This window comes from Symsagittifera roscoffensis, chromosome 7 (assembly GCF_963678635.1).
Source record: "Symsagittifera roscoffensis chromosome 7, txSymRosc1.1, whole genome shotgun sequence".
In the NCBI taxonomy this organism is placed as follows: domain Eukaryota; kingdom Metazoa; phylum Xenacoelomorpha; order Acoela; family Convolutidae; genus Symsagittifera; species Symsagittifera roscoffensis.
The window spans coordinates 13330906-13344003 of record NC_087068.1 but is presented as its reverse complement, the minus strand read 5'-3'; the positions used below and the strand labels follow the sequence as shown (position 1 = coordinate 13344003).

General features: G+C 36.0%; 2 protein-coding genes across 2 annotated transcripts in view; both read left to right on the top strand.

The window, feature by feature from the left end:
• Positions 1-13098, top strand: part of LOC134851802 (recQ-mediated genome instability protein 1-like) — a 234447-nt gene that overhangs the window by 99719 nt on the left and 121630 nt on the right. The gene's annotated exons all lie outside the window — the stretch shown is intronic.
• On the top strand, positions 312-12090 carry LOC134851760 (uncharacterized). Its single transcript, XM_063867986.1, has 2 exons — positions 312-2185; positions 10489-12090. Exons 1-2 carry the CDS (start codon positions 500-502, stop codon positions 11719-11721), a joined length of 2919 nt encoding a protein of 972 aa, XP_063724056.1. The 5' UTR covers positions 312-499; the 3' UTR covers positions 11722-12090.

The following is a 13098-nucleotide window of genomic DNA, read 5'->3' as shown; positions in this document are numbered from 1 at the left end:
CAGCGTGATCCGTGCCTACTTGGGTTCAAGTATGATAGTTGGGTGTGTCCCATAAGTTCGAAATGTGGCTCTTGAAATTTGGTTAATGACCAACGTAATTTTCGAAAACAGCATTTAATTGCCAACGTAAGTTGATATTGTCAAGACCATAGCTAGACTCATTTCATATATATGCTGTTACCAGGGAACGAATTATCATTTTTACTCACCTGCTTGTTGCTTGAAGGCCGTTTTTCAAACCAGCCTTTTTTTAAAACAACAGTTTATTCTAAATGCATCTTGTTCCAAACAAAGATGTTTCTTTTTTTTTCTTTCAGGTTGAATGCAATTGTAAAGAGGGGTCTGTCTATTTATATTTCTCATAATTCTTCTATGGAGTAATCTCATCCGCATTATCTCTGCTTCCAATATATTAAATAGCTGGTCATCGATTCGTTACACATCTTCTTTTAGATTACATTTATAAAGACACAATTGTCATGTTGATGTTGTTTTCGTGATGTCGGTTGATTGCACGAGTAGCGTCGTTTGGGGAGGACTCGTGTCCGACGACTCGTCAGAATCCGAAGACATTTACGAAATCGCGCATGACGTCATTCATTACCAGAACCCGATGCCAGAACCTGCATATGTAAGTACAGCAACTACGAGTCGGCAGAACATAAATAACTTAAATTCATTCACACTTATTCAACCAGAAGTTATTCACATCGGAAATAGTTGTGATGATTTCTCGAAACCTTTTACAACTGAAGTAGAATTTGATGTGACCCCTGAATGCAATTTGACCGAATCGGTTTTAGATTTATTGGACAAACCAGTACCTTCGGTTATTTTTCTTAATGAAGATCAATCTAATTACAATGAAACGAACCAGGAAATCAAAAAATTTGGCCAAAAACAGTTGTGTCAGAGCGATGCCAATATTTTCATGAAACTGGAGTCAGACGAAGTTGATTCAAAAGAAATAACGAATGGCAATGTATCGACAAATTGTGAGCCGCTGTTTGATTCGGTTCCCGCAAGACCGTTATCGGTTCCGGAAAGTTTAGGCTCGGAGTCCACTGATGCTAAAACGCCCATTGAACTGGTGCTTGAAGATTTGACTGAGTGCGAAACTCGACAAGTGGCTCCTGGGACGTCTTTAAAGTACAAAGAAATTAAAAGAAAATACAAGAAGCGCGTCGACAAAATTCGAAAAATGAAACAGGAACAAGAGCTAATTGATGAAAATAATGTACCTGGCTTAAATTTCGCTAGAATGAAGAGAACGTATGTTAAAAGAAAACCGCTGAAACCGAAAATTCCCAAGCCGAAAATGAAAACTTTTGCTGAACTATCCTTGCATATATACTCAAATAAAAAAATGGAATTGGAGGAACGATTGAAAAGCTTAAACAAATGCGACGTGTGCGGTGCTCAACTTAGCAATCAAAAATTTAAATGGCTGCATATGAATAATTGCAATCAGCAAAACGAAAACGAGCCAGCCAAAACAACTGGTTCGAACTCAGAACAAAAGCGCCTAAACGAGGAAAACAAGCTAGGATCTGAAACTTCTCTCAGACCTCAAAATGATGTTATTGCTGTTCATGATGATGATGACGATGTTTTGGTTGTGAACACAGTAAGGAAAAATTTATTCAAGTGTCCTTATTGCCTATTAGACTTTTCATCCGAAGTTCATTTAAAAGGCCACTTTTCAGTAATTCATGTAACTTCACATAAACTAGGCTGTTGTCGGTTTTGTCGTTTACACTTGTCAGAAAGCGAAGAAAAAAATGAAACGCCATATTGGATGTCATCGCATCCAGTCAAGTATGATAAAGTTGATTCGGTACAGAGGTGTACAATTTGTGGTGCTATGTTCTACAAAAATAAAACGGCCTTTAAAAGACATCTAGCTGTCCATTCTGATGAAAAAACGCTCAAATGTCCTAGTTGCGATTCTAGTTTTGGAGATTTTAGCGAACTGAGAAGTCACGTTTTAAATCAATCCTGCTGGAGAACAAAGGAGAAAGGTTGCATTCTACTGTGCCATGTTGAAAGATTGTTGACGAATTACTTCAAGAACCTCAAAAACTGTATTTACAAACAAGATTCAACGCTGCAAAAGTGCAATAAAATACCCGAGACCAGTTATGTGCAGCGCCTAATTGAGAATATTCTGACCAAATTGCCAGAGGTTTGTTTGTTTTTGTCTGCTTTCTATTGTTAAATCGATCTATCTATCTACAATTTGTATCTATCTATCTATCTATCTATCTATCTATCTATCTATCTATCTCTCTATCTATCTATCTATCTATCTATCTATCTATCTATCTATCTATCTATCTATCTATCTACCTATCTATACTTTGTTTAATTGGCCTCTCACTTGACACATGATGTTTGAGTCTCCATGCAAAAACACCATTTGTACGATATTAAAAATTTACTGAAGTCAATTTTTTTACACTGTATATTGTCAGCAAAGTATATTGTTACGAGCCTTTTTTTCTTACCTAACTCGCAAATAAAAGTGTGCACTTACAAGTTTCACTGTAGCATTGGAAATTACATAGCATCTGTTATCTATTATATTTTTAAATGCAGGCTTCACTATCTCGCCATGTTTAAGCTTTTTCAACGTAATATTTTTGCATGTTTAAGCTATATCGTATATTGCAATGGTTAAGAAATTTTTTTCGATATTCCAGTTTGATTTTAGTGGTTTTTTACCGAGTTCAAATCAAGCTGCCCAATATCGAATTAGGGTTTGTGAATTTGGCCTCCACTTTTGAATGCCCGAATCATTTAAGTTAACGAGATAAGACGATTTTTGAGATTTCAAAAATTTTCAGAAATTTCAAATAACAAAATAATTTACAAAACTTGAAGTTCCCAACCCTGTAGTTGGGTACTGCCAGAGTGCTATCAAGGATTGTTAGTCTTGCCTCCGAATATGACTGCTCAAATGCTTGTAGTTTTCGAGATATGTTTTTTGTGACTTTTCAAAAAACTTCAGAAGTCAATATAAATTATTATTAAGTTATTAGAAATTATTATTATGATTCAAAAATTTTAAATTCGCAATCCTCTAGTTGGGTACTGTCAGAGTACTACCAAGGATTGCGAGTGTTCCAAATTTGACTGCTCAAATCCTTGTAGTTTTCGAGATATGACGTTTTTTGTGATTTTCTTCAAAATGTTTCTGAAAAATTTAATTTATTATTTTTCAAAATTTGAAATTCGCAACCTTGTAGTTGGATGTTGTCAGAGTACTCTAAAGAATTACAAATTTTGCCTCCAAATATGATTGTTCAAATCCTTGTAGTTTTCGAGATATGACGTTTTTTGTGATTTTTTCAAAAAGTCTTCAGAAGCTTTTTTTGATTTTTTCCGCAAAATCTGGAATTCGCAACCCTGTAGTAGGGTGCTGTCAAAGTACTCTGAAAGATTGCGAATCTTGCCTCCAAACATGACTGCTCAATTCTTTGTAGTTTTCGAGATATTACAATTTTTGTGATTTTTTTCAAAAATTTTCAGAAAACTTAAATAATTACGATTTTTTAAAAATCTGAAACTCGCAACCCTATAATTGGGTTCTGATAGAGTACTTTTAAGGATTGCGAGTCTTGTCTCCAAATATGACTGCTCAAATCCTTGTAGTTTTCGAGATATGATGTTTTTTGTGACTTTTTCAAAGTTTTCCAGAAAATTTTAATTAATTTTTCTCAAGGTTTGAAATTCGCAACCTTGTAGTTGGGTGCTGTCAGAGTATTCTAAAAAATTACAAATCTTGCCTCCAAATGTGACTATTTTTTGTAATTTTTTCTTAAATTTTCGGAAAAATTAAATTATTATGATTTTTAAAAATCTGAAATTCCCAACCCTGCAGATAGGTCCTGCCAGAGTACTCTCAAAAATTGCGAATCTTGCCTCCAAATATGACCTCTCATTTCTTTGTAGTTTTCGAAATGTGACGTTTTTTGTGATTTTTTCAAACTTTCAGAAAGCTTAAATTAATTGTTTTTCAAAATTTGAATTTCCCAACTCTATAGTTTGGTGCTTTCAGGGTATTCTGAAGAGTTGCAAATCTTGCCACATGCGACTGCTCAAATGCTTTTAGTTTCCGAGATGTGACGTTTTTTAATTTTTTCAAAGTTTCTCAAAGAGCTGATCTACAAAGAAATTCAAAAAATTTGAAACTACTAGCATGATGAAGATACAACCTTATTGTCAGCGTACACTCTGGCGTCTCAAATCTTGCCTCTTAATATGAATGCTCAAATCCTTTTAGTTTCCGAGATAAGACGTTTTTTTTTAAATTTTTTTTCGGGAAACTTAGGCTTAAAAAAATTCACAAAATTTTGAATTTCTAACCCTATAGTAGGGTGCTCTCAGGGACTCTCAGTGGTTGCAAATCTGGCCTCCAAATTTCTCCAGAGGCCCATTAAGTTTTCGAGATGACGCTTGTAAAATGGGAATTAAAAAAATAAAAAGTTCGAAATTACCAACCCTGTAATTGGGTGCAGTCAGAGTACACTAAAAGTTTGTAGATGTTTCAAATATATGCGGTTTTTCATGAGTTGTCGAAAAATATCGAAAAACCGGATGTGCGTTGAACGCTAGTCTGCTTTATTTGTGACTAGTGTTTGGCTAATAACTATTAGGCTTCTGTGGCGGAGTGGTTAAGGTGTGAGACTCTTAATCTCTAGGGTGAATGTACGAATCTCAGACGTAGCTGAATTTTTTGCTAATTCGAGGCTCATTTCTACTTTTTCTTATTGCACTTTATAGAGCTGCTTTCGTCTCGTGTTCTCGATAGTCTTTGCGAAGCGAAGCTTCGCTTCTGTTTAAAATTTTTATTTGATTGTTGAAGTAGATGTTAGTTCCAATAATGTACGGTAACGTGCAAGTTAGCAAGGTCATCTGAGATTGCACTTTACTTTGTGCAAGTGCGAATGCTGTAACCCTACAGTTCTCTCCATTTTTGACAACGTAAACTTCGTTATTTTCAAATTTTTAAGTTAGAAAGCCTAAACAAGGGAGTGTTGTCAGATTTTTTCCAGGAATTGCAAATCTGGCCATATTATTTGGATGTTCAAATGTTCGTTATGAAAATTTTCATGATTCTTTAAAAAAAAGGTGTGTAATTCTGGTGCCTATTTATGAATGCTCGAAAGTTTGCTACTTTTGCGAAAGCAAGTGCCTTGTAATCGGGAAATAGGCTTTTTTCCCGTAAACAACTAATTCTTACACATTTTCAACTTGGTTTATTATTGAATTTTAGCTACTTGCAGGGTTCTTCGCATTTGGCCTAAAGGTAAAAGGGGCATCAATGGAATGACCGCCTACTTTTCTGTGTGCTTGCTTGCTCGCCTAGTCTCTTTACCCTTCCGACAAGCAAAGGTTTTGCAATCGGGTGCTAGACTTTTTCCCCGTGAACAAATTTGTTCAGATTTCAGCGTGCATGCAGTACACGACATGCATGCAGTATGTGCGTCTATTTGCGCTCATTGGTCTCTTATTTCCATTGTGTATCCTCCTAATGAGTGTTTTCCAATAATTTGCAATTCAAATTTAATCATATTTTTTGTTATTTTTGACCTCGCCGTTTTCGATTTATTTTTTTTCTGCCTAGTTTCCGCTTTGTTTTTAACGCTTATTTAAACGTTTTATATGGATGTTAGAAAGCCGTACAAGTTTTCCAGAGTTATGGTTTCTGATTGTTTTTGTACTAACATTGTGTGGATCTAATCTTAGTTTTATTTAGTTTAGTGTGTTTAATGTTCGTAAATTTTCATTTGAAATCGATTTATTAGCGTATTGTTTTAATTTGTCAAAAATTTACTAAACAAGTCTCTTATATTTCGAAAAAAAATATACAAATTTTGAAAGAAATTCACAATTTTCCAGAATGATTTTGTTTTGCATTTTTGACATGACTGTTTTGTCTACGAATGAATATGGCGAGTGTCACACGATGGTTCTTTCCAGCTGAAAATTTTGAAAAAAAAAGATTGTTTTTTCTTTCTTTAACGGGCGTATTTCACTGCATTTGTTATCAATTATTCATATGCAACAAATTTATTGCATATGAATAATTGATAACAAATGCAGTGAAATACGCCCGTTAAAGAAAGAAAAAACAATCTTTTAAAGATCCGATTCCTTATTTGATTGTAAGAGTTGTGTTATGTTCTTTGCAAATTTCCAATATCTCTAAAATTTTCCCATATTTTAGTTGAGAAACAACCGAGGTTCGGGGCAATATACTATTTTTCAATGAACTACTTCATATCGCATCTGCATAACATTTTTATAAAGTATTAAAGTCGTACTTCCAGGTTTAGCTGGGCTCTAGGTGTCCTTCATCCAGGCACAGCTGGGACACTAGTTTTATTTTTTATCGAGACATACGAAATTTCGGCTCGCACCTGTGTTGCACTTTCTCCGTTTGTCTACAGCCTTTGAAATTTTTGGTGGGGTATTATTTGACCCATTTTTATATTTACTTGAAGTTTTCTCAAAAACTATCCTGACAAAGTGAAAAAGCTTCCCTGCATATACGGCTGCACCTAAATTTGTTTACACATAAAGATATGGCCCTCGGAATATACAAATTTTAGTTTTTTGATTATTTTCGACTTTTTTGGGAAACTAGCCCCCCAAATAATAGCGGGTAGCTGATAGTGGGAAGCTCCCCTACCTTAGCGGCCACTCACCATTTTTTTGGTACAAAAAGTTATGGCACTCGTAAAAGTCAAATTTAAGCTGCCATATATGCGAGAACTTAGCATACATATCTGAGTTTTTAATTTAAATAGAAAATAAAGATAATGTGACTTTCATCTGCGTAAATGGCTATGCCCAAAGCGGAAATTTTTTAGTTGAAATTTTTTTGGACTTTCCGAAGGCTTTTTGGACATTTCTTGATAACTATCCTGCCAGACCTGATATCGTAGGTTCAATTGAAACAACGGGTTGTGGACAGCTTAACTGCATAAATGGCCGGTTTAGAAAGTTATTAAGGCCTTCAAATAAGTCAAAGTTTTGAAAGTTGGCCTATTTTGGAAGTTTTTTGACGTCTACTCGAAATCTAGCATGCCAATTCTCGGGTTAAATTTTCAAGCGAGAAATGCAAATTTGGGAGTTTTGCCGAGTTTTAGCGGACGCGACCTGATTTTGCAGGAAAATTGTTCCGGATTTTGGAAAGTCAAGTTTTTGAATTTCTGACCGTTTTTAGAAACTTTCTTAAATACTACCCTATCAAATTTGAGATGAAACTTACAGCCGAAGGAACTGGTTGCGAGAAGTTTTACTGCAGAAGCGGTGACTCATTAATTTTTTGTGAGAAAAATGTTATTTCCTTGAGTAAATTCCATTATCTCAAAAATGTTCACTCGTCTCAATTACTTTTAGTAGAGAAACAACTTATGTTTTAGGCAGTCTAATTTTTGAAATTACGCGTATCGTCCCGCATCAGTATAACATTCAAAAATATCAAACACTTGCCTCCTGCTTTAACTGGGACCCTAGTTGTCGTTTATCGAGACATACGATAGTTTTGGTTCATCTAGTTTTTTCAACTTTTTTTCGATTTTTTTGTTTTTTTTTTGTGTCGCAAGTGGTCTTTCATTCTTTCATTAGCCCACGTTGGTGGGGTTGGGCTCGTCTGTCTCCAGGCTAAGGAACTTCGCAACTTGCACCGGCCTAAGCCACAGGTCTGCGGGAGTGAGTGGGGATGGATTCTTGGGGCAGTCAAAAATGTGGCAACTAGTGTGGGGTGCTAGGTGACAGTCCGGGCATAGTGGGGAAGCTTCGTTGTCTAGTCGGGAGAAATATGTGTTTAAAAGCCGGCTGTAACCATCCCGGAGTTGGGAGAGTTTACAGCGGGTAGTTCTGAGGAGAGATTTTTCTGAGAGGTTGACCTTACGGGGCCGTATGCAAATTACTTTAGAGGGAGGGACTTCTGCGAGGAACTTGGCTACTAGATTTATGTAGTTGTGTTTTAAAAGGCACTTTTGGTGGTTAAAAACCAAAGTGGAAACTTCTTCTGGGTTATTAAGGTTGAGTGAAAGGTTAAGATTGGTTAAAACTGAGTCAATGTCTTAAAAAACGCTTAAAATCGATTGTCGAACTTGACGTGGAGGTGTGGGGTGTGAGTGGTAAAAAGTATTTGGGTGATGGGAGTGGTACGACGAGATAAAAATTAGAGAGGTTAAAAGAGTGTAGTGATTTGGAACATTGAGGATCTCGACCTGACTGTGCATGTGGGCAGTGGAACTCGAGTGTTGAGCCGGTAATAACTCTGAGGGCTTGATTTTGGGTAACCTGCAGGTAATTAGTGGAGGTTTTGCTAGCGGCATGTGACCAGCCAGGGGAGGCATTATCTAAATTAAGGCTTAGTAGGTTAAGAGAAGGGTTTCTTTAGGTTGTCCCCAAGAGGTCCTGCCAACGCGTTCAGGACACCTATCCTGCGGCGAGCCTTAGCAGTGGATCTTTCACAGTATGCAGCAAAGCATAAGGTTGGATCAAAAGTAGCCCCTGAAGTTTTTGGGTTTTTGTTAAGAGGGAGTGGCTCGTTCGTTAAAATCTTTATTGTACGATGAAAAAAGAGTAACTGATCCTTTAAAGGACGCGAAAGATAACTTCGTGGAAGTGAAAAAATTAAAATCATGATAAAGTTCATCGTTCAACGATCGAGATGCTGCCTCTACATCAGGGCTGCCTCTACGTCAGCGTAAGATGTGACATGAACATTATCGGGGGGTATGGGAGCGTCAGGGACGTAAAAATTAAAAAGAGTGGGCGAAAGAACAGAGAGCTGGGGAACTCCACAGTGAACTATTTTGCGGGGTATTCTTGGTTGTTGAAAAGTGTGGTGGCTTGTCGGCCTTTCAAGTAGTTACTCTGACAACGGAAGCGGTGTGTCATGAAATAGTTCCATGAGAGCACGATGACACACCATATCGAAAGCCTTCGAGGGGTCAAGCGTTGCAAGAACGGTGCGGGAAATTGGGCGATTTTGATTAAAACCGTCTGTGACAAAAAATTATTGTGTGAAAAGCGCTGTAGTGGTAGAGTGGCAAGGACGAAACCCATGTTGATGTGTGGCGGTAGGGAGATAATTTGTTTAAAAAAAGACGAACGAGCCTTTCTAAAACTTCAACAGCGGGGCAGAGTAAAGAGATGGACCTATAAGAAGTGGATAATTTATGGTCCTTTTCCGGTTTGGGTTGGGGGATTATCTTCGAAATTTTTACATTTGAGGTATAATATTTTCAGACAGCGACATATTAAAATGAAGGGTTAAATGTTCAAGAGCTAGGGGTGCCAGGTGTTTTAAGTGAATGTTGCAAAGGCCATCCGGACCAAGAGCTCGCGAGGGTTTGCTGTCCGCAATGGCTTGTTTAGATTGTAGGGGGGAGAAAGTGGGGTTATCGAACAGGGTGAGATTGGCTATTTTGCGTTTGGTTTTCCAGAGTAGCTTATCTGACCCATGAATCATGGCATTTGTAAAATGTTTATTAAAAGCCTTGGCTATGTCTGTGTCTGAAGAGATTGTTTTTGATTCAAATTGAATAGGGTGCCTTCCTATCACAGGCCTGGATCCGTTTAGGGTGCGTACAACTTTCCAGAACTTTCTGGCGCCACTGCGGTATTCACATGTCTGGAGAAAATTACGCCATTTGTTTCTCTTGTCGCAACTTCCACTTTACTCTGTGTATTTTTTCTGAATGTGACAATTTATATAATTTTTGAAAAATTTAATTGATGATTTTAAAAATTGATGCTTATTCATTTACGATGGTTTGAGAATTTAATGGCAGCAAATCTTTCTCCTGCGAGCTAAATAAATTGAGTTAAGAAAAACTAGAATATCGTTCGAGAAATTAATGTCATTTGAGAACTTTTTAAGAGTCGATTAACGTTTTGTTCTTTTTTCTTTTCACGAAGTCTTTATAATTTTTTGAAGCTCATATTTGAATTCTCGTGGTTTTTAAGTTCAAGTTTCCCAGAGAACCCTATTAAGAGTCCTAAAGGTAGTTGTCAGAATATTGTAAATCTTAAATTCTTCTGAAAATTCAAAAGTTTTAAAGCCATCTATTTTTTCATTGAAATTCGAAAGTTGAGATTTTTTTAAAAAGGGAGTTTTTTTCTGTTTACGTGCGTTCATTGACTAATTCGCTACTGCCTGTTTGCTATGATTTAAATATGAAAATTGCAAATGTATGCTGTCGGCTTTTTAGGGGCTGAGGTTTCTGAGATCAAAATCTGAAACCAAGTAATTTTGGAGACTAGACTAATCTGATGAATAGGAGCAAAAAATGTATTTTAAATTGTTCAGTTTACTAAAAAAGAAATGCAGATCGAATAACTTTTGCTGTTTTTTGAAAGTTTTCTCTAGATTAGGATTCCATTTCCATGTTCAACAATCTGTTTGAAGCACCGTAGAGGCGAGTCACTTGCCAGTTTTCTTAAAATTGTGTTTTATAGGAAGTACTTCCAAAAGAGATAGTACCCGTCAAAGTCAAAAACAAGAAATCACATCGAAACTTGAAGGAAACGCGACAAGCAGAAAACGGCAAAGCTCTTCCAGAAGCAGAAAGTTATATATCAGAACCTAAATTAGCGAAGAGAAAGAAAAATTTTGGAGCATCAAATAATAAAGGAACGAAGGATTCTGTGCTCTGTAATGAAAGGCAACGAGGACTCTCGGAAGAAGCCGAGTTAGTCTGCTCGATTGAAAATGTTGGTAAAAAAGCGGCTATGAAAAATCAGAAGCACAAAACCTCTAAAAATATTGAACAAAGAAACGTGAAAGAGAAAAAAAGAAAAAAGAGTGAAAAACGTTCGAAAATGAATAAGATTTTGTCACCAGGATTGACCGGTATTGTTGTAACAAATGTTGTAAGTTTAGCCGAAAACAATGAAGACGAAATCGAATCAGGCTCCGAAATAACAGTTATTTCTTGCGGCGACGAAGCTGACAATTACAACAGTTTTGCAGTCGAAAATGATAACCTGAACTCTTCTGTGGAGTCTGAAATAGACACTCTTTATAATGCAGTAGAAGAGAGAGTCAATTCGGCAAATATCAGCACTTCTGATGGCAAACTGAATTATGATGTGAAATCGCTGGATTTTGGTGCTCACTTGCAATTTACTGACAACACAACAAGTGCAGCTCATGAGAAGTTATATCTAAGAACAAGCTCAGGTAATTTATTCTTCCTTGAACCGATTGTTGATGCAGTTATCAATGTTGAGGAAGATAGCACGGACAGTAGTTACAGACATGTTACCAGAGATGTTGAAAACGAACCATTCCAGTTCACGGACGATTCTCAGGTAAATGTTGATCAAACACCCAGTCTTGCTGTAGCTACAGATTTGAATTCATATGACGGGCATTTGAGATGCTTATCAGAGTCTGGAAGACAAAGAGAAGAAATGTCTTTAGAGGAAAATTTGGTAGACAACGCTGCAAAAGCTGATTCTCTGATTATACCGCAAGTTGAAACTAAAAAATGTATTTTAGATGAAGATAGTTTAAGTTCAGATCATCAGCCAGTGCCAAAACTTAAAAATAATGAAAGTTTCAACAGAAGTGTTCCAAGGTTCAAATGTCGAGAAGTGCCTGGGTTATTAAAAACAGAATTGAGCTCATATGATTCTTTTGTTGTCGAATCGAAAGATGGAGTAAACGATTTGAGCCAAAACTACTGATGTCGTCCGACAACTCGTTGAAAAACAGTTTGCTTTTCAAAGTTTGGCCATATTTTGACAGTTTTTCAAAGAATGACTTGATCACGAATACCAATACATTGCGGAGCAATGATAGCCTGCCTACTCTTCAACAAGTGTTAAATATAAATGTCTTTTTTGTAAAATTCTAATTTATGTCCGCATGAATGGTATTTATGCTTAATAATTTTATGGAAATTGGAGTAACGTGCAATTATCCGAAAGTGCAATAAACCGAAATGAAAAATATTATGATTAATTCTTAATGGCGGCTTTTGATTTTCATTTTTTCCTGCCTTGCGGTTTTTTCGTGAAAAAGTATGTGAAGTGGCTGTAAAAATGGTACTTGACTTTAACGTTCATAAGTAGATTTAATGTTTTAAAATTCCTAGTGGAATATTATAATTATATATTTTATTATAAAAGAGCTGTTTTTCATAAAAGATCTTTGAATTGAAAGGGCATTATGGTTCTAAGATTTTTTTCTTTTTGTTTCAACGACCATGCTTTTCTATAAAGTATTGTCTCCACTCAGTTCAAATTTTGTTAGCACATTTCATCTAAATTAGTCCTTCACATCTTAGTAAATAATAAAAAAATCTTGAATTAGACAAAATCTTGAAGCAACAGCAATCAAAACCACTACTAAACGAAATGAGATCTAACAACATTTTATTGCAGAACATAAGGTCATTGAATTGAATTGTTGTAGTTATGCTAAACACGAACTCGCAACCTTAGAAATTGCATTTACGGAGGCCTAGCTTAATGACAACGTCGAAACAGGTCTGTTTTTGGTGGACACAGATGATAACTAAAAGATTGCGGAGAATTGGTGTGACCACTCTCGTTTTCAAAAATTCAGCGGTCGAAATATTGTTGAAACAAAAATTGATAAATTGCAAACTCAATTGATTGAAATCAAAGTCGACACAAAACTTTCCCTGGTACTTCACAGAAGAGTTCCTTGATATGCTTGTAGTTTCATTAGCATCAATAAAAAAAAAACAAGAATATACTGTGCGATTTTTTTAACGTTGAAGTAATTGTAAACAACAACATAGTGTCGAGTTTGAACAAAAAACACATCGAACATTTGATCTAGAACTTATTAATGATCTCCGAGATATTAAATTATCCGAGATATTGAAAAAATTTTGACTTTCCTGAATTTTTTCTTCGCTAAAATTTATGCAGACACGACTGTAGAGGTCCTTGAATAATTAGATTAGCATTCAGTTAAAACAACGTATCCTATAAATACACTTTATCAGATCAACGAAGAACCACTTGAAGTTGGGAGAAGGTAATTGAAACGTTCAGAAAACGATAAGTTTTAATGAAAAGCATTTACTGGTT